The following is a 22,497-nucleotide window of genomic DNA, read 5'->3' as shown; positions in this document are numbered from 1 at the left end:
TCTCAAATGCTCATTAAATACTATCATCATCATCGCTATGCAGTGCACTTAAACCTAAGAGCGCTACAAAAATAAACTTTTTCTCCATTTTTTTTTCTTTCAGTTCACTTGTTTACCTAATCATCTCAGTAAATTGAATTACAAAAAAAAGTTTTACTCCCTAAGGTAGATTTACCTCATTTTCCTACAAATTTTTACTTTACCTCACTCATCAGAATTGTTGCAAAGGCCCTTGCAATATTTAACGACTGGTGATTTCCCTTATTACTTGAACAAATATGCAAACAGATTATGAAGTAACACCAAGATTTAAGGAGTTCTGTTTCCCAATTTTCACTCGACACCTTAATTTTCAGCTCTTTATGGTTAGAACTAGGGCGGTATCTGACTGTCTTCGAACCTTTAACTTTCGTTCTTGATTAATGAAAACATCCGTGGCAAATGCGTTTGCAGTAGTTCGTCTTGCGGCAGTCAAAGAATTTCACCTCTAGCGTCGCAAAACGAATGCCCCCGCCTGTTCCTTTATCTTTACCATCTGTGAACATGACAACATGAAGAGGGCCACTGAATCATTGACTCATCAGCCATTATCACTGAACATGTTGATGATGAAATAGTACAGGACTGATTTTCTCCCTTCCTGTGTGCAAAAATATAAAAAATACATCAAGAACGAGTCGTTTCAAAGCCTAAATGAATTATGTTATAGAAGTTACAATAAAGTGAGCATTGCTTTATGATCGAATTACTGAACTGCACCATAGTGAAAAGAAAGCTGAGGTAATTCACTTTCTTACAACTCCAAGGAGAGTTGATGTAGTGAGCAGTGCACGATTGGGAGAAACTAGAGGGTCTTATACTGTGAGTGCTTTCAAGGGAAAGTTCCTGGGGGAAATAGGACATCCAAGTTATAAATAGATGGCATATATTTACCACCTAACCCCCTGGATATGGGTAATGCTGAAAATGTAAAATGATAATATTAGGGAGGCTACTAATGCAAAAGAAATGAGAAAATTACACAGTTTGAAACTTATTAGTAAAATTTATTTCCTTGCTGCTTATCTCACACACCTACATAACTAAATTGGTACAATACATACAATGGTTGGTAGCACACAAGTCCAGGAATGTATAAAACTTAAGGCCATCATTAAACAATCATGCAACTGTTGTGTTATCATCACTGGTATTGCAAAATTAGAATTGTTTCAGGAAGTTTACAAAGGCAAATCATGACAAGGTAGTCACCACATAACACAAAAATGTTTGTGTTTTAAAGATGCAGTTCAGGATTACATGATTTCCTGAAGTGCGACTGATTCACCGTCATGTGTCCCTGTGCCTTTGCAGCTCACACCCACCACTCACACAGACCCACACCTCATGATGACTTTGAAGTTCAACAGACTTCTCAGAAGCATATGCTTTAGGCCAAACCATTCAGAGCTCTAGAAGACAGCTTCTGGTAAATGAAGTTCCACTCATCATCATAATTGTTTGTTACTCCTTAAGTTAACTTGGACTTTGGATTTACCAAATTCTGTGTTATATAACAAATGCCCATTTACAAAGGTATCTTGCCATTATCAATCTGCACTTAAAAAAATATCACCTTTTGGCAGGATATGCAGGACTCCCACACTATACCTTGCAGTCTAGGTAATCCAATAGTACCTGGCATCTTCCTGGCCTCACTAACCACCTCCTCTGTCACCTCACCTAATATGCATGTTTCAGCAAATATAACACCTAAATCAGTTACAGTACTGTGCAATATATTTAAAGCTTAATGCAATAGCAAAGAAAGAATGGCAAACAGCATTGAAATACAGCTGGAAATGGAATGATTTTGGCACTGGCTACTGACTAAGCTTAGGTAAAAGGCAGAGTATATTGAGATGCAATAAATAATTACTAACAATAGGAGAAACTGGCACTGTAGCATGTTGTTTATTAAACTGCATTTCCGGTCAATGTATCAGAAATTAGCCAAGATGGTGATTTTACTTGAATAATATGTTTAAAACATGATTAAGATATTATTTTATATATTTAGCAAATTTGATATATTAAATGACATTGTCTCCATATTTCTGTCATAACAGACAAGTTGAAGGGATATAGTTTTAATGATATATGAAGTTGAGGCTGGTGACTGGCCTTCCTTCAACTATTTGTGCCTAGAATATTGATAAGAATAGTCTACATAGCCCTTTTTCACTCCCCATCAAGCCATTGTGAAAAGGGAGCATGGTATTTGTTCATTTTTCATAGTTTTTAATGAAAAGATAACACACCAATATAATGGTAAAGTTGGGAGCATACACTATAGCTGTGTGTGGCTGCCATCCTCATCTTTGTCCCGCTGGTCCTTTGAGCCTGTGGTGGGAGAACCCATTAACCCCCACAGGGACAGTGTAACATTTGGGTTACCGCAGTTTACCTTCTCCAGGTTTCCACAGGTACCCAATTATCGACCATCTCAAAAAGGATGAACAGCTGGGTGGGCTGTGTGCCAACTGCCCAGACTGGGATGTGAACCCAGGCATGCAGATTCATAGTGAGGGACGCTAACCACTGCAATGCGGTTTCCTGCCTGGGTAATGGATACTATGTATACTTTTGTATCTAGTCTGTTTTTATCTGAGGATGTCATGAATCTAGTGATGCCTCTGAAGGCTATGGTGGTCTAGACAGAAAACCAAATTAAAGGCACAGTTCAAGTGACTATATGGAGATTAGTTACCTTAAAACAATTGATAAAACTGATTGTTTAGGAAAAGTTGGGACGGATTTTTAAATATCTTGTATAATGGCCAATTCATAATAAATGTTTGTCAGCAAGTAATCAGATCACATTCCCTGGCTATGATCTGTGCTCACTGCAGTCACCAATAACCACAAACATCTGCATCACAGAAAGGGTGTGATCATAGTGCAGTGAAAATTTAAGAAAGAGGGGTCTGGATAGTACTGAACCCACACTTAATGAAAACACATTTTGCTTAAAACATGAAAATACTGACATGATCCAACAGCTTGAATATAACACTTGATTCATTGAATACACTTCTACTGTTCTTAAAAAAATCCATCGTAAAACATTGGGCCATTAACATTACTTATAGTGGCAAAGGGGTAAACACATTACTCAAAAAAATATTTATGAAAATCACATATTAAAGGCAGGCACATAAGATTAGTCACATGGGAGTCAACATATATATCAAAACTATAAGCTACTGTAATGTTTTTTTTTCTCATTAAAATAATCATTCCACTGCAGGACATACATAAACCTCTCCAAATCATGACCAGTAATTTCTCTTTTGTGCCCCTAGTTTCGAAATCCCAGTATGGTGTATAAATGATGTCCACTCAAAGCAAGATTAAACTATTTTGTGGTGCAAAAATTGTAACAGAGAAGTGCTTAACTGAAGGTATTGCTGATTCTAAGTTGCAGGAGCTGTTATGACACTGTGTTTGTACTCACCTTTCCACAAACCTGCACAAGTGAGCTAAAAGAAGCTTAGTATGTGGCAAAATCTCAGAAGCGTAATGAAGCTAAATAGCTTGAAACTAGTCTTCACTGTGAGGTTGATGGCAATGGCTGTCTCTTTCATGTTCACATGAATTTTTCTTGACCATTCCTCTGTTTTCTTTTGGTACTAAACATTTCCACTCTACACACCTGACTTTCACTATAGTAAGATGATTACAATCACATTAGAACTCACCTTTGTCCACAAAGACCTCACATATCCCAGGTGATATTCACCTCCTTACACAGCTGCTGCTGGCATGACCTCGACCCAATCTACAGAACACAGAAAAATATTTAGTACTCCTTTGTAGGCATCACAGACAATCATTATCACTGGCAGAATGAAGTGCCCATGCTCTTCCGCTTGTGGTGGTAGGTGAGGCGCTGGTTGAGACGGTGATCACGGCGGTGGTAATACTCGTTGAAGTCAAGGCGAGTGCTCAGTAGGTGCAGGTTTTCGTCATCGTGCTGTGCCAACATCAGTAAAAATGACTGGACCATATCCTGTAAAAAAGAAATTCCACTTGGATAAAATACTACAAATATTTTTGCTAAAATTTTCAAAATTTACTTTACTGCTAATATAAAATGCTGCCAAGATATTTAATTACCTGATATGTCTGAGTGTTGATCCTGAGATCTGACTTCAATTTTGGAACAACCTTTGATGTGAATTCTTTTCTTCTCTTCCTTTCTATTTCCTGGTGATCTGTTGAGGTTCCGAAGTCACCAGCTTCTGTTCTAGCCTGCGACATAAAATAAAATTGAAATAATGCATTTTTCTCCTTATCATACCTGAAATTAGGCCTGCCTGCAGTTTCTCAATGCAATCATCAATGCTGCCATCAAAAATAGATGAAAAAATTACCACATTGACAAATGATCTGTGCTATAATAGCTGGAGGGAGCAGCCCTAAGTCTCAAGCCTGTGTACCTCAAGAGTGTTTCCCTTCTAGTTACTGTTTTACAATACTGGAGAGGAATATGGAGAAGTGGATTCTGAAATCTCATAAACAAATAATGCTGATGATAAAGATGGCAAAAACTACCTACGATACATTAATGAATATTCCTAAGATGCTAATAGTGCCATTTTTACTAACATAAGAACTATTAATCATGAAGTTTCAAATTTCTGTAATTTTTTTTCTTTACCTTAATCTCCAAGACTGCATTCTTGCGGGCATTAACTTCTGCAGATACAGTGTGAGCAAGCCTTTCTTGGAGCGCTCTTAAATTTTGGATAAGATTGTAAAATGTTCTCAGATGAGTCCTTACTTCCTGTTGAAATAAAAGAAAGAACATTAGGAACCTTTATGTGCATTGTATGCACTACCTAACCATCAATAATGGGAAAAGATACATCAAAATACCTTTGATTCAGCATCAAGCAAAGCTCCAGCAACAATCCTCTTCAGGAAGTTGTTGTGAGCTGCTATGACCTCATCAAGACTTTGTGCAGTCTTGAGCTCGGTCATGAGGTCGTGCCAGCCACACTCAAGCACCTCAAAGGTCATGTAGTACTCCATCTGGTGGACGAGGTGGACCATCTCCTGGGTGAGCAGCTGAACACCGTGCAGCACAACACCCAATTCTAGTTGTAAACAAAACAAGAAAACCAGTCAGATTTCTTCCCATTTTCTTCACTCTTGACTGGCGTCTGATCTACATGATTATATTTTCTTGTTTCGTTGGAGATAAAAATCGATTTAATGATATCAACACCTTCATCAGTGGCTCTTCTTCCTCCACAGGAACAGTAAATTAGTTGAGTCTGAATAAAAAGGACAATCCTTAACCCCTAAAAGACTGGGGGTGGATGTATTTTCGGTACCGCTGGGACCAGCCTTCCAGTGCTGAACCCCCAAAATTGCCTGTATTCACACTCTCTATGCTTAACCTACATTCCATGAGTAAATAAGATAGATTTTGTACTAACGATCAAGTCTTCCTCTTTCTTATGACGCCATTCAGAAGTCTCTTTGTGCCGTGGTTATGGAGAAACAGCGAGTTGAATAGGAGACATTTGGGGTGAACGCGCCATGTGTCCGATTTGCCTCCCTGGCTATGTCTAGGGAGTAAAGAAAATGGGTGCCCCGCGCTCTCTTTACGCAAGATATACTACGGTAAGCCCTCAGTTATCCGGATGCATCATATCCAACCTCGCCCGTATCCGGGAGTTTTAAAAAAATATTAAATTTTTTCTAAAAAATTTTAAAAAATTGTCTCGCGCCGCCAAAAGTCATTCAAATTGCCCACGCAATGCCTCTAAGCTCTGCCCGGGCGGCGTACCGCACCCGTAAGGCGCGCCCCAGCTTGCACGTAGCAATGATATTGATGTCCTGGTGTGAAGGTTCACAGGAAAGCTGTGTGCTTCGCAGTACAACTGGCACGTAAACGTTCTTGCCCGGCGCTGCAGACCATATTGAAGTGACGAGAGTCAAGGCAGTGCAGGTTTAAATGGCAGGAGTGTCAAAGGACTGTTTAAATGAAACACACAGTGCAAACCCTTGCTTAAGCTTTGATGACTGCCTAAATCCAGACTGGACTAGGTGAGTAGGGCCCAGTCCCCGTGGAGAAGGCGTGTGGGTCCGCTAGCACTCCTGAAGGAGTGAGGGCGGAATAAGAAATGCGGATAAGTACCGCCCTTGGTCCAACATGTGAAAGAAGGATTTTATCATGCATATGGTGAGGCGAGTAAAGGGGCCCGCTGGGGATTGGGAGTCCCGTGGGCCAGCCCGATCTGGAGGTGAGGGCTGGCCGTAAATCGTGGTTATTTCTTGTGGCTGGCCTCCCTGTGGTCCTGGTGGATGCACTGTGCAGGGGATACCCACCCCCTCTGGCTTGCAAGGGCAACACAGTGTAACTAAACAGCCACAGATCACCGCACAAATGGATGCGCCAGGTTGTCATTGACTCTTTGGTTATCCTCCCCTGGCGTACTTGCCCGGCGTCAGTGGGCCTTTGGGCTCATTGGTGGGCTTAAAAGGGTAGCGCCCAAGGGTGCCTGCCCAGGCGTCCGTATAGAAGCCTGCTTTGAGGACTTGATGCCTGTTGCCAGCCCGGACCGCTTCGGGTATCGCTCTGGTATGCCTTCTGGTTGACCTGGGTAGTAAAGCCTGCGGTGCTCATAGCCACGAGGTTGCTAACGCAGTGATAAAGCCGACGCTCTGCGCTGTTCTTAGGTACTCGCCCCTAAGAACAGCACAGAGCATTAGCCTTTCAGTTTTGTAAAACTGGACCCGTAAAAAGTTTCTTGTGGCAGTGCTGGGTCTGCTAGAGAGCCAACGTGGTAAACATGATGGTGCAGACTTGGGCGGTTAAGCTGCCACAAATACCTGGGCTTTTCTGGGTTGGCTCCAGGCCCCGCTGCTGTGACTGGACAGGCAGGGGAACATTAGCTGCTGCCTGTGAACACGGGGCTAGGCACCCCAGCAATAGGTTAACAGCTGAGGCTGTCGCGACTAATTGCTGAATCCCAAGTAAAAGATTCCTGCAAAGTGCAGCAGGACTGCAATAAGCCAGGGAGAGATTGCCACGAGTGCTAACTGTGACGACGCTGCTCGAACCCTTTTCTCAGCGCCCGGAGGACATCAATCGCGTGCATTTCACTCCCTGGTGCAGACTGACTGCTACAAAGTCATGGAGCGTACAATATTATGAGTATGGACAGAAGTACCTGTGCAGTACTCTGTCGTTGCCTTTATGGCAGGCCATGATCGAAAGTTGGGTTTTCGGGTCTGTTGACTTAACCTACACCATATCCTGGTTTTTCCCATTTCTGGGTGCCCCCGTGACTCTATTAACCCAGATACCAGAGGGATTAATAATTAATATATGCTCCTTCCACACTATACAGCCCCTCTTGTGTGTGGCTAGTGGACCTTTCCATCTTGTTTATGCCCTACAGTTGAGGTGACAGGGCGGTGGGGAGCGGTCAGGGAATCGGACATGTCTAAATCAGTGTCAGCACTTCTTTCCATGATGAGCGTGGGAGAGACGGAAAGAGCAGCGATAAGTGCTGTGAGTGGCTCGCGGGCATTGTTGCCATCGAGTGTACCACGAAAAAAGGTGAAAAGTAGCTAAATTTAGCGTAAAATTTAGGAAATCGGTTATAACCACATTAGCCGCCCCCGGTCCTTTAGAGGTTGAACTCTAAATATCTATCTGAAGTACAGTACTGCTTACCTGGTGCCTTCCACTGTCTTGCCCACACATAGATAATGACTTTTGAGTCAGCATGTAACTTACAAGAAATTGCACAAAATTTCCAGTGAATTCAGAAAATACAAATCTTTAGAAACATAGAATATGGATGAAAGAAAGACGTAACCTTCAAAAAAATGTTTGAATAATGATGCAAAATGACATGGCTGCAACTCACCAGGAAGTTCTCTACAAAGTTTGGATGTAGCAGCTTGTTCCTTCCAAATGTCTGAGAGAATCATTTCCATTCTCTTGTCCTTCCAAAGAGCATTGAAGAGCATCAAATATTGGCGGATACACTCAGCAGTGAACACCTGGAACAAAGAGAAAACTTTGTAAATCCCATGCACAGTTATGAATAAAACGGAATGTGACAAAGAAAACACTTCAAACAATACAAATTAATGATTGTCAAATAAGATGGGTCACAGAACCATTTATAATTAGCAAAAATACAATGTTATGTCAACCAATTATATAGTTACATTTTAGTCCCATTATATTATACCAGCTATAGTAAATCTACAAGAAACTGGCGGATGGGGGGGGGGAACACCTGCGGGTCAGCTAAGCCCTGCACCTTGCCATATACTCTTAACATCTCTCGCTTCCTCTCATATGTCAGCTATTTACTACCTTTAGATGAATTTAATTAATTAACTGTCCTATCCATTCCTATGCCGATGATTCCACTCTCCATTACTCAACTTCTTTTAATAGAAGACCCACCCTACAGGAACTTAACGATTCAAGGCTGGAGGCAATAGAACACTTAGCCGCAGACCTAACTATTATTTCTGATTGGGGCAAGAGGAACCTGGTGTCCTTCAACGCCTCAAAAACACAGTTTCTCCACCTATCCACTCGACACAATCTTCCAAACAACTATCCCCTATTCTTTGACAACACTCAGCTATCACCTTCCTCAACACTAAACATCCTCGGTCTATCCTTAACTTAAAATCTCAACTGGAAACTTCATAATATCTCATCTCTTACTAAATCAGCTTCCTCGAGGCTGGGCGTTCTGTACTGTCTCCGCCAGTTCTTCTCCCCCACACAGTTGCTGTCCATTTACAGGGGCCTTGTCTGCCCTCGTATGGAGTATGCATCTCATGTGTGGGGGGGGTCCACTCACGCAGCTGTCCTTGACAGAGTGGAATCAAAGGATCTTTGTCTCATCAGCTCTCCTCCTCATACTGATAGTCTTTTATCTCTCAAATTCCGACGCCATGTTGCCTCTCTTTCTATCTTCTATCGATATTTTCATGCTCACTGCTCTTCTGAACTTGCTAACTGCATGCCTCCCCTCCTCCCGCGGCCCCACTGCACACGACTTTCTACTCATGCTCATCCCTATACTGTTCAAACCCCTTATGCAAGAGTTAACCAGGATCTTCACTCTTTCATCCCTCACGCTGGTAAACTCTGGAACAATCTTCCTTCATCTGTATTTCCTCCTGCCTACAACTTGAACTCTTTCAAGAGGAGGGTATCAGGACACCTCTCCTCCTGAAATTGACCTCTGATTTTGGACACTCCATTAACCTCTGTTCGGGAGCAGTGAGTAGCAGGCTATTTTCTTTTTTTTTTTTCCATTGCGCCCTTGAGCTGTCTCAGCTTAAAAAAAAAACAAAAAAAAAAACAAAAAAAAAAAAAAAAAAAAAAAAACTGGATAATCCAATAAGGTCATATAGTGTTGAGATTGTTTCGTTTTTAAGATAATAACAAAGATTTTGTATAAATACCACGACACTTGACAATGTTGTATTCCAACGTTGTTATTTTGCTCATCCAGAGCCAAGTCACTTCTCTCAAGGTCATGGAAGGCTCAGCAGGTGTCCTGCCTCTCCCACCTGCTCCCACCTCTCCTTCTCCCTGCCTCTCCACGTTGTTGGCTGCATAGCCATGAGAAAGAACTCATTTACAATGTAAACGAGTACATTTTAGACGTAAAAAACAACAGAGGAGTTATCATGCTACCCATAAGAGTAACTGCAAGAACAGCGAGAGCCACTAATGTTAGCGAAAGAACTGTTGAAAGAGTCTGCACTAAACTGAATCATGAGTGTATGACGAAGAGGTCACCAGGACAGCCTGTATTCTTGTGTGTGTGTGTGTGTAATTCACCTCTTGGTCTGCTGCGGGTCTCTCTCGAGACAGCCAGCCATTCCCCTACGGAAGAGCACAGAGCTCGTAGTACCGATCTTTGGGTAGGACTGAGACCACTCACACACAACACACCACGACAATGAGGTCACGTACCTACTCACTGCTAGGTGAACAGGGGCTACACGTGAAAGAAGATAAACCCAACTTATCTTCACCCGGCCAGGGAATCGAACCCAGGTCCTTCTGGTTGTGAGCCAGACGCTCTACCCCTGAGCTACTGAGCCGTGTGTGTGTGTGTGTGTGTGTGTGTGTGTGTGTGTGTGTGTGAGAGAGAGAGAGAGAGAGAGAGAGAGAGAGAGAGAGAGAGAGAGAGAGAGAGGGGGATTTAGGGAGGCTAATGGTGCATCCCCTTCACACCTTGACTCTAAGCCCACAACTGGAGACAGAGATGTGGCAGCGTGGTATGGAAGGAGAGCCCCACGTGGAATACCCCCCGTCCGCCAGTTCCTTCTGGATTTACTATAGCAGCCCCATTTACAAACCGACATGGAGGAGTAATGAATACATACAGTGCCGATGGGGCCATCCACGTGGTAGTCGAGGCTGAATACATCCCAGCCCAGGTCCCCGGGAGAGATCTCAAGAAGTCTCACATCCAGCCGCTTCAGGATGTCTGGTTCCTCATACTGAGCATTACTGGCAGCTACGGCGGTCTCCAACAAGGACGACAGGTTGTGGGGGTACAGGTTGGTGGCTGGCTTGTCAAGCTCTGGGCTAAAAGGCAAATACTCAAAGGTATTAACAAAAGGATTACAAATTCTTAAAACACAACCATGACATTAAGATGTTGTTTTCGGTATAGCCTCATTTTGGCCCAAGCTACCACAACATATAAAGAGACAACATATTTCCTCAGGTGCCAGCAGGAACATGCATGTTTTTTTGTGTAATTTTTTTTGTTCGTATGTGTGTGTGTGTGTCCCTGAGCAGCAGTACCTGAGGATCTCCATGAGGTAATGGATAAAGTCGCCCTGGCCCAGCAGCAAGTAGCGCCTCAGCGCCCGCAGGTGGTCCATCAGCTTGTGTTGTGTCATGATCTCCTCCAGCACATGACAAGATGTTTCTCTGAATGTTAGTCCAATTAGGTTCTCTAATTGACTGTTTTCATCCTGAGTAAACAGTGATTCCACTGTTGGCAGAAAAAAATACTTTAGCTAAAGTTCAACATCACAAGGATATGAAAGTAACAGCCTCTTACTTGAAGATTTCTACGATATATGCATAAAATAATTGATTATAATTTTCAAATTACAATAATTAAATTACCTTGTATCAGATAAGACTGTTTATTGAAGTAGCTCACTAACCTGTGGTCTGCTGAAGCGCAGTCTTGATGGCCTCCCTGCCTGCAATGGGTGCCCGGAAGTGGCAAACATTACGTAGGAAGTTCAAAGATTTTCCAGAAGCCAGAACTCTTTGTGCCTGGGACTTGTTGATAAAGCTTGGCAACATGGACCATCTGAAATTACATGATAAAATAAACACAAAGCATAATTAACCTGCAAACTGCGCCAGACATCTCAAGATGCTATGAGTTAGACTGCGCCAGACATCTTAAGATGACACATGTTCCAAGGTGAATATTTATATTTCCCGCGATGCCAAAGTATATTCCAATGAACCTCGTGTGGCAACATCATCCCTCTTTCGCACCATGTAGTCACCATCGTCATATTAGTTGCTCTTTAGCAGCCATGGAGAGTAGAATAATGTCATCTACTGATGCCAACCAGTCTCATATAGCTCCTGCGGTCATGACCGAGGGGGAGGCATGGGAGGGGGTAAAAAGAAAGTATTGGAAAAGAGAAAGATTGTAGTAGACAAATTTGAAAGAGACAGTGATTCAGATTACATTCAACCATCAGATTCAGCTGGTCTGAGGAAGCATGGCAAGCGTGAGCATGCTTCTGGCGCTCAAGGTCACAGACACGCTGCCTCTCCAACAGTGTGGAAAGTTACTAGCTAGCCTAGCCACTCACTGACACCATCATCACTGTCCGATGATTCAGAGTGGCAAAAAGATGAGGAAAACGACAGTGAGGGTATAAGAGAAGACTCAGCTAATGAATTGAGTGAGGGAGGGGTGTCAGCTGGTGTGGGAGAGGAGGGGGAGGCAGAGGGAGAGCAGGAGCCTCAGAGACACGAGACAACGCGTACTCCATTCGTTTGGTCTGATGGATCAGATTTTGTGTCAGACATTCATAACTTTGACAAGAATATTGCTGGTGTGACTAATGACTGGCCTCTTGATAATGATGCGCAAGAGGTTGATTATAGAAATTGACAAAGTGCGTTTCCTGTGATATATTTTGTTTGTTGTAACTGGAATGAATAATTTGTAGCAAGAGAATGTTCAGACGTGACTGTGCCATGTGTCATCTTCCCTCTGCCACTGTCCTATCTACCCCATCACTACCAGCGCTCCCAAGGTCACCTCATATCCGCAACCTTTATCCCGCCATCATTACCACATTAAGTGAATTATTATTATTTTTTTGGCACTATTTGGTGCTCAACATGTCTCTCTTGGGTGTTGTAATACTAAAAATTGTTTTCCACCAGGTTATTGTTTTGACATTTATTGCACACCCAGGAGCTATTCCTGAATCTTAATTGCGCAATTTATGGGTTAAATTTATATCTACTTACTATAATGCCCTTTCCTTGAAACTTCCTCAAGGAAGTCCCATGGCAGAAGTCTCCATTTACTCCTATCTATATACTCTACCCTTGCATACTCTAGTCCTTTCATTCTTCTACTTCCTCTTTCTTTCAAATATTATAACTTTGTCTTCCCATTTAACTATGGGGATCATCTTCTTTCACCCACAGTATATATATTCTAAGATATAGTAATAATATAAAGTACAATTCCATTAAAACAATGAAGCAAAGCACAAAATGGGATGCTATACAAGTAGCAATACCCTTAACACACCTTATTGAGTACTTGTCCTGCCACAACCGGTCATCAGACACAGTGGGGTCTGCAGCAATGAAAAACTCATGATGCGGGTCTTCCAGGGCACCGTCCAAGAGCCACTGGGTCAGCATGACATACATGGGTGTAGAGGCACGAGTCAGCACCTTGCACACAATGGCTCTGTGACCTGGGTTACCATGATGCAGGTGCTGTGAAGGGGAGAGGTCATGTCCTGTTTTATATTATTGGCCTAAATCTGAAATCTACTCCTCATGCTATTCATATATTTATCATGGCTTTGCATTAGCTACTAAAACCAAAATTCTACACCTTGGGCTAATTATTCATCGTCCTTATCTATTGAGTTGCTGAAGGGTGAACTCAGCTGCTGTACTAGTCAAGGCATTATGGCCCCCACCTGGTATATGGAGGAGACGCAAGCACCACCATACACTTTCCGTGCAGCATGTGTGAGGAAAGCAAGGGCTCGGAGCTGTGCCCGGGGCTCCAGGGTCCACATCACCAGCCGCCGGAGAGTTAGGCCGCCTGATGGCTCCCCAAGTGGTGTGTCCCCCCCTTCCTGGATCTATGAGCATGATAGTAGGACAGTAGTACAGGATATTTGCTTTTCATTACCTTCACGTGTAAGTTTTTTTATGATTATCAGATAATTTTCACAGCTTTTGTCTTTATATTCAGAAGAATCTCCTACTTTGTCCAAATTAACGACCAACATTAGTCTTTCTTGTCACTTTAACACCTGTATTTGTGTCCTCAAATCAATACCACAAAAATTCATATAATTCATTTACTAGAACTAATCCAGCAACTTCCAGAAAGCACATGCTCATTAATTATACCAATAATAATTTCAACAATATTTCCAGTGGCAATATAACTTATAAACAGTAAGGTGTTGTAGTATACATACTTGTGCCTCTAGAAGAGCAATCAGCCTACAGTAATCGCTGAGTTCTTCCCTCAGAGCTAGCACCAGTGACTGATTCACAAGTCCAGCAGCAGTCCTGTCTGCCATGCGGTCATTTCCTGAAATGCTTCCTCCCCACTCACAGAAATCCTTGACTTGACTGTACAACCAGCCAACATCTGATAGCTTGAGAATGATTTCCTTCTGACCTGGAGACAATCGAACCTGAAATATTTACAAGAAAGAAAATGAATATCAAATCATTAAAGTCCTATTTGCAGAGCACTCTGGACAAAACTTATTTCTCAAAAACTTTCCATACCATAGTTGCTATTCTACACATGATAGAGGAATGATCTTATGATGGTAAAAGCTAGTGTCTTGTATTTCCTTTGCACCTCTCATTCTCAAAGATGATTTGAGAGATATGGAACTCCTGGGGGCACAACTTACTTTTCATAACCTTCAACTTCACTGGAAGTCACAATAAAAAAATGTGACGCCAAAATGTCTGTTAAGCATTACTCTGGTGACTGCTACCTGGCCACCCTTTGCTGTATTTGACATGTTAATTGATGGCCAGACAGGATGCATCCATGCTTAGAAATTCACATGCTATCTTGAGATATCCAGATTTTTCTCTCCTGGCAAGGTAAGCACTATAGGGGCCTAATGTAGCACTAGAACCTATCAAGAATGGTAAGTGCAGATGAAGGCAATTGTAGGTTTATGAAAAGGCAGATCACTACTGATGGATGAATGAAAATGGGTCACCTCTGGCTGATCACTACCTAAAGACATATTGTTTGAGCAGGGTTTGGTTTTACAATAACTATCTTGGTTTTCAGTCTTAACAATCTCAGTTGCAGGTACTTATTAATGGATAGTTTTCTGTTGTTGCTGATAAACTATTTATGAATGTGTTAGTGGCAAGTTTCACATTTATAGCTAAATATTAATTACTCTAATTTGAAAGAGTCATTCTTCAAATTACAACCTTACCTTTGGATCTAATCTATATCCATCTTTACTTGAATCCATCTTGATAATTTTTCCTTCAATTCCTTGAAATATGAAGAGCACGTCCCTGATCAACATTTTCTCTGTTACGTCTATTAGCGCTGAAAACATACAAATGCATGTACAAACAAGAGGTGACTAGCTCCTGTGAACACTACTGTGCTACTGATGAGCTACTTCTAGGTCAAAAAACAAGTCTTGGGAAAGAATTCAACCAGTGATCTTAACTATTGATTTGTTCTTGTATAACATTATATAGATTATTATGTATTACAAATACTAAATTAATTAAATACTTGAGTAAGGAGTCAGTATCAACAAAGATAAATAATTACCATCTTTTTTTAGGCCCTTCTTTGGAGTGACTGGCCTGAGTGGTAACTGTTCAGTGGAGGGGGAGTGAGGCTGAGATTCAGACTGGCGGGTCTCGCAGGCCACATTCGCTGCTCCTGAAGCTGGATGAATCATATCAAACATTACATGATGGGAATATCAACAAAACCCATTCCAATTAGTCTGCTGTGATAACATGACGATGTGATCATGATCATCTCAACTCCATGTATAACAGGGCATGAGGAGGGTCAAGCCTCAGGAAATAAGTGAGTTAAGACAAAAGAAAAGATTAATTCATGAAACAGTTATATTAAAAAAAAATGATCCCTCTGTTATTTTCAAACTCACTCCTGTTCCTTATGCAGCCTGAAAGTGCTCCCACTGCTCAGTGTTCAGCTACTTTTCTGTTTTCTAAGCAAATTTATCATCTCTACATCTTATTCAAACAACCCTCCATTAACTATGTAATTTTCATTTGTCTATCATGCATTTCCTATTCTTTTCTCAGAATGTCCTACGAGTAATTACATTATAACTGTTTGTTCAATATATATATCCTAGCTTTTTTTCTCAATACTCTTGATGAAATCTGACACAACCAAACTTTCCAGTCAGCAGCTACCTTTATAAATTGCTGCCAAGCGAGACACCCGACTGCTTCCTGGGGTGTGTGGCGACTTGGGCTCTTTTGCCTCTGAAGTAAGAGAACTTGGTGGTGGAGTGCTGGGCAGTGCTCCTTCGTGATGAACCTTTCTATCTGAATGTTGATTGTGCAATTTTGGTAATGGGAATACTTCTTCATTTCCATGCCCATTGCACAGTCCATTCTCAAACTGCAAAACAGGGATGCAAATACAATAAAATCTGCCATACTAATATAATAAACTTTCAAGAAAAAGAAACGTAATAGAAGTTCCTTTGAATAATACGCATGTACCTATCAGTTTAGTATAGTATATCTTGCTGAGACAACAGGAATGTTTGTTTTGATGCACCACACACACACTTCTATAAGTCTGTCTCATGTTCCCACTTTTGATCACTGTCATCCAGGAATTACAGTAACTTCAAAATACAAAAATAAATAAATACACACATATTTACTCAAATTTTGATGGCATGAATTCTTCAATCTTGGCTTAATACCAAAACACATTATCAAAATTATTATTACTGGACTGATTGGGTCATGCAGTCCTGGCACTTCATGCTGTGGTCATATGACACTGGTATCATTATTGGACATTCCAAGTGGCAGTCATTCTATAGGCCTAGAGTAGAAATGTGTCAGTAAGAAAAAAGTATGTCCATGCAATCACTTACTGTGGTGTGAGTAGACGTACTGATGCTGCCACTATTCTCTTGACTTAAAGACAGAAAAAATGTGAGGATGCCGGTTTTATTACGCAATACAGCCTGAAATAAATAAGTAGGAATATTAACTTATCTGCTTATTAACTATCTTTTCACTTTCCACATATAGCTAAAACGAAGTACAGAAGCAATTTACTTATCCATCACAACTGGTCATTCATAATTGAAGAAGTGAGGATGTAAAATTCATGGTTAAATGAGCAGGTAAACTAGGTCAAGTGACTTTAAGTGCTTTCCTACCATCTCTCTCCCAAGCTTTGCTAACACAGGTCACTCCTTCTCCTTTTCATTATTTCATATTTGCCTCTGATATTCTGACATACAAAAGGGTTCAGGTAAGCCCTAAACTTTGTATCTTAAAATGGCAGAGTTTGGTTACAGTGATGGCAAATTACATTCTGCTTCATTGGGAGGCTGTAGAGTAAGACACCGCTATGTGAAACTATCGGTAATGTGCAGTTCATCTCAGAATATTTTCATCTAAATAAAAGGCAAAACCTTCAAACTTTTTCTAACATTGATCAATTTATATTGAACTATCAGCTCTAAAATTAATAAAATGAAAAATGTCAACGATGTTTTCATAAATAAGTCTAAAGGCTTTTAACCATAATCCTGAGAAAATATTTCCATTGAAAAAGGGCTAGATAGAAAAAAGAAAAACAATTAAGTGCACAAAGTCATATATAATTACTTGTCTCTCACTATGAGAATACTACTACTAAAAACCTAAGGTATAGTTAACCATAGTATTATTATATGTATGGTATTCATAACATGAACTTTATATTTTCTAAGGATACAGAACACAACTTACCGATTTTAACAATCTGTTCATTAAACTTGAAAAACGTGCAGCATCGTCAATTCTCTTTTCTCTCACTAACCGTCGTTTGATTCTATCGGCAACTACATTGTGGTCTTTGAGCATAACGTTTGAATGGCCTTCATTCAGCAGACTTACAGCCATGTGAAAATGGCTGGCCAGTCGATCTGAAAACAAGACAAAAACAAGATAATGAAAATAACTCAATTGAAAGCAAACATAATTTCATGAAAAATGTCAATCCTTACCAATAACATATAAAATTCCACATTTGTGAGAAGCTACAAAATAGAATAATAATTTAATATGAGTATAAACTTTGGACCAGTGTGCTTGCATACTATTTTCTTGCATCTTATGAGCTTCAAGGGTATCTTGCAGCTGCCTCTTTGCACTGACTGATGGCACACTCACTGAACTTGTGTCTGCCTATTGGGTTCTCTTAAGGGAGCACAACCAAGCAAAACCCAAGCAAAACTTTACATTATGAATGAAATTTTGGACCTTGATTTGTGGGAATGCATTCAGAGAGATTGAGGGCAATCATACAAGGGGACTTTCATATGTTGTACTTTATAAAGATAAAGAATATATACACAGTAATGCACAAATGCTAGACAAATACATTCTATATCATCACTATTAAGCAGTTTCATATACTAACATTAATAACATTAGAAAAGTAATATTTGACACTTTAAGTAAATATCATTGGAACAAAGGAAAGGGATGCAGAGTAACTTGGCAGGCTTACAAACACTACTAGATTATGTATTGCTTGAATATCCCTTCAATATATACCCACACAATCACAGCGTGTCACGAAACACACGAGAAATTAATCCAGACTAGAAAAGGTTTGCTAGCGCTGGGGATCAAACCCGCGACCAGCGAGATGGGCAAGCCACTCCTTAACCAGTCAGCCAAAGAGGTACCCCTCTCGCAGAGTAAGTTATGGGAGGTTCGCCTATCAGGTGGGTCAGTCACAACAATTATAATAATTCTCTCATTCAGAACTAGATTTATATCTATTAATTTCCTAGTTGTGAAAGCTCCTACCCAGGAAAAGAAGGCAACAGATATGAAGGATGAAGTCTCCCAGGCATTGAATGGTATTCAAATAACTGATTCACAATTCACAAATGGAGGTAATATTGTCATGAACTTTGATAATGAGAACACAAGGGATGAGGCTGCTAAAAAATTGGAGTCTGTTGAGCAAATTAGTACCAACAGTGTTGGAAAGATGAAACCAATGCAATGTGCATAAAGAGGAGACCAAGGAAAAATAAAGGGGACCATCTTGGATTGCAATGAGTTCTTACACACAATTCAGAGTGTTGAGAATAAGATTGAGCTGATTTTTAGTAAGCCTGCAGCTGGCGGTACGATGCAATACATTTTGAGGTGTGACTCAACTGTGAGAGAGCTAGAGCTGATTTACAAGAATCATGACAAGTTGAAATTAGAATGGGGAATATACACAGTGAGAGACAAATACCATGCAATTATATGTTACCATTGTCAGAGATATGGCCATCATGAGGCCAACTGTACTGCCAAGACCAATGAAGAAGCCCCTAAATGTTTCAAATGCACTGGTGATCATAAATCAAAGGAGTGTGCCATGGCTGAGAAGAAATGTATAAATTGTGTGAGGTACAAGAAGCCTGAAATGAAATTTACCACTCAGAGAATGACCAGTGTTGTGTAGTTCTTCAGACTGAAATTGAGAGAATTCGTAACAACCGATCTTGACTATTAAATAGTGTTTATACTCAAAGACAATTTTTTTTTACATCAAAGGACACGGCTCAAGGGCAACAAAAAGAGTATATAAAAAAAGCCCGCTACTCGCCGCTCCAATAAAAGATAAAAATAAAGAGAAGCCAAAAGAGAGGTCAATTTTGGATGGAGAGGTGCCTTGATACACTCTTCTTGAATGAGGTCAAGTTATACGCAGGAGGAAATACAGACGAAGGAAGGCTGTTCCAGAGTTTACCAGTGAAGGGGATGGAAGAATGGAGATGCTGGTTAACTCTTGCATAAGGGGTTTGGACAGTATAGGGATGAGCATGAAAGTCGTGTGCAGCGGGGCAGCAGGAGGGGGGGAGGGGGGTATGCAGTTAGCAAGTTCAGAAGAGCAGTCAGCATGAAAATATGGTTCGGGTAGCTTGTCATCTCATCGCAAGGTTTCTGTTCATTGTTTATTACTGACACAAACAAAACCACCGGCTACTCGTGATCCATCCAGCGCCGTGCCCTACACGCTACTGCGGGTTCTCCCACAAGTGCAGGCTCCCGAACCTCCTGCCCGACCTGTTCGAACACATGAATCATGACTAACCGCATTTTGAATCTGATTCATGCGTTTGTGTTACTAGTAAGTGAAGGTTATTGTGGAGATTGACTCCACGCCTCCAAAATACGATAATACGCCTCCACGTTATAGTTAACCCCTTCCAGGCGGAGGATCTATATATAGACGTTTCAAAATTGAGATTTTTTTGTCAGCGCGTCTATATATAAACGTTTGCTCTCATTTCCCCACATTAGATTGTAGCATGGTCTATATAGAGATGATTCCTTACTACTAACAAAATTAACAAAATAAATCGTTATTAGGCATCTCAAACCCCCTGACACTTACCGACATTGCCTCTCAAGGACAGTCACTGCTTGTGCTTTGTCGGCGGCGGATATGCAATGCACATCAGCTAACACTGGGAATTTTTGCATTTCTTTTCATGTTTCTTTTATTACTATAGTCTATCATGTCAAGGAGAAAGAGACCTCTTAAGCCGGAAGAAATTACTTCTTTGGTAGCTGAGGATATTGTTGCTGATTTTTTGGATGATTTTGATCATCCTGACTCATGTACTGTCAGTGATTACACTCTAAACCTTCATATAAATATATAAATATACATATAACCAATCTAACTTAAATAACATCTATATATAGATTCAATGTTTTGCGGCAGAGTCTATATATAGACGTCAATCTGGAATGCCCACTTGCGGGGAATCTATATATACACGTATGGATGAAAATTGACAGCGTCTATACATAGACGATTTTTTTGGGGGGAGTACATACATCTGCCCTGCCGCCGGGAAGGGGTTAAGGAATGAAATACATGTCCCTCAACCATAATATAATAGTGCAAGTACCATGGGAAATCGGTTCCTTTGGGTGGGGGAGCATACTTAAGCTACTATAACCAAACTTTACATAACCTAACCTCTAACAGAGGGGCTTCGCCCCCCTCAACCCCCCAGGCAACCAGGGGGGCCTGCGCCCTCTCCTGGACCCCCCCCCACATGTATGAAGCACCGGAAATTTTTTTTTTTGGGTGGGGGAGCATACTTGACCCTTATACTCTGTCGGGCATGATCACTGCTTTTATGTTAGTCTCAGTCACGCCACGATATTGAGCTCATTTTATGACACACAGTTTGTTTATGCTTGAGGTTATGTGTCATACATTAAGCCCTATATACCGGTAATTGGCCATTTGTTTTCAACATGCTAGATGCTTGGCCAATCACGTCCTAGCTTTTAAGCTACAAGGATTTGTTTATGTCGTAGTCAGGCTCCAGCTTTTCCCGCGGTGAGTACACGGTCGCGATGTGTACTGTATTTTATAATTTTTCTACCAATTTCTAGGCATGATAACAGATATATATGTATTTCCACAAGAAAATAAGTATTTCAGGCACATGATATGATACATGACAATACGTGAGAATTGTTTTTTGTCTTCTTGTTGACCTAAATAAGAGCAGAGTGTGCCATGAGGATGATGTCATGATGAGTGTGAGGTGATACTGGAGGTTTCCCATCTATACGAATATATAAGTTCCATTTGTTCATTTATCATTATACCACAGCAAAAAGCAACTTCTAAGCTTTCAAATGATATATAATTGTCCCAGTATTTGTTACAATAATTTGACTGAACACTAAGGTAAGCAAGGGAACACCTACTAACATTAGTTACCTGTTATTTATGCACGTAACTTAAAACCACCTGCTCATTTTATCACGGGGTATAAGGATTAAACTACTCTAACTCTAACTCTAATCTCAAACAGGGGGGCGCCCCCCTCTAGCATGGAGACTGAGCGAAATTGCGTGGTTTCTGTACGTGGTAAATAAAATCCATGAATGAAGTATGGAATTTCCCTACATCTAGGTAAATGTAAGGAATGTCCCAACACCTAGGGCATTTTTCAACCCTCCATAACATCTAGGGTATTTTTCAAGCCCCCATAACTCAAAAACTATGTGTTTGAGACGCATTTCATGTTTACCGCCACATTCCCGCAGTCTCAAAGGCCCCCTAGCCAATTTTGGTTACGAGGGGCGAGGATGGGCAAACACTAGAATAATGACAGACTCGTCCCTGGTCTTACGGCTCACCAGACTTAAGCTGCCTCAAATACATGGACAACTTTACTCCTACAGGTTCCTATACCACATAATAGTCAAAATCATGAAGGGTCATCCCCACCACTAACAAAAGGCCTCATCTCACCGTCATTAATCCCCGTGACGTGCGAACACAGTCTCTTGAGCAGCGTGTTGGAGGCGTCCATCATTGCTGCTCTCCTGGCCGATAACAGTGAGGTAATTACGGAAATATGGCGTAAAATAGCGAGTATCGACCAGCTCCGGAGGTCTCATGGCGCCATTTGTTTTTGTTTTGGGTCGGGGTGTGAACGGCGGCCGCTGATTGGTCCCCGCCAGGCGCGCCGACCAATCAGCGGCCGGCTTCATGGATCCCTTGTTTTGGCGGGTACGAGATCGGTATAAGAAATAATAGTATAGGAATAACAGTAATAATAGAGTAATAGAGTGATAATAGAGTAATGATAGAGAAAATAGCGATACAGAGTGGCATAGTTTAGAAGAAGAAGAATGATGTGTTTGTTTTAATGAAAAAATGATTGAAGCTGTAAAAGATTTCTTGAAGATGATTGATTGATTGATAGTTATGATAATAGGTCCTACTCCTCTTAATCCTTTCCTCTGCTTGTTAACACACTTTGTTTTTTAATTCAATCACTCTCTCTTTTTTGCACTGCCTGGGGGTTGGGATGGCATGTTCCTCCCTTCTCCCTTGTTGTTTACCTGCAACAATCAAATATCAATCAATCAAT

At 41.0% G+C, this 22,497-nt stretch overlaps 1 protein-coding gene across 1 annotated transcript; it reads right to left on the bottom strand.

Moving 5' to 3' along the window:
• Positions 1 to 1,032: 1,032 nt before the first annotated feature.
• Positions 1,033 to 22,057, bottom strand: LOC127004024 (gamma-tubulin complex component 3 homolog). Its single transcript, XM_050871246.1, has 17 exons — positions 21,873 to 22,057; positions 17,324 to 17,499; positions 16,456 to 16,548; positions 15,755 to 15,965; positions 15,132 to 15,251; positions 14,779 to 14,897; positions 13,780 to 14,001; positions 13,267 to 13,434; positions 12,864 to 13,057; positions 11,233 to 11,384; positions 10,862 to 11,054; positions 10,435 to 10,639; positions 7,932 to 8,067; positions 4,921 to 5,141; positions 4,703 to 4,828; positions 4,159 to 4,293; positions 1,033 to 4,051 (listed from the first exon to the last, which is right to left on the bottom strand). The coding sequence occupies exons 1-17, from the start codon at positions 21,934 to 21,936 to the stop codon at positions 3,878 to 3,880; spliced, it is 2,709 nt and encodes a 902-aa protein (XP_050727203.1). The 5' UTR covers positions 21,937 to 22,057; the 3' UTR covers positions 1,033 to 3,877.
• Positions 22,058 to 22,497: the final 440 nt, after the last annotated feature.

This window comes from Eriocheir sinensis, chromosome 27, assembly GCF_024679095.1.
Source record: "Eriocheir sinensis breed Jianghai 21 chromosome 27, ASM2467909v1, whole genome shotgun sequence".
NCBI lineage: Eukaryota > Metazoa > Arthropoda > Malacostraca > Decapoda > Varunidae > Eriocheir > Eriocheir sinensis.
This window is presented reverse-complemented; position numbering and strand designations above follow the sequence as displayed.

What these genes read in the sequence shown, in the direction of transcription:
- LOC127004024 (XM_050871246.1), bottom strand. Translation starts at nt 21,936, where the DNA reads ATGATGGACGCCTCCAACACGCTGCTCAAGAGACTGTGTTCGCACGTC. An exon ending in TGCGCTTCAGCAGACCACAG is followed by an intron (nt 11,055 to 11,232) that starts GTTAGTGAGCTA and finishes TTCTGCCAACAG; the next exon opens with TGGAATCACTGTTTACTCAG. An exon ending in ATGCAGTCTTGGAGATTAAG is followed by an intron (nt 4,294 to 4,702) that starts GTAAAGAAAAAA and finishes TTTATGTCGCAG; the next exon opens with GCTAGAACAGAAGCTGGTGA.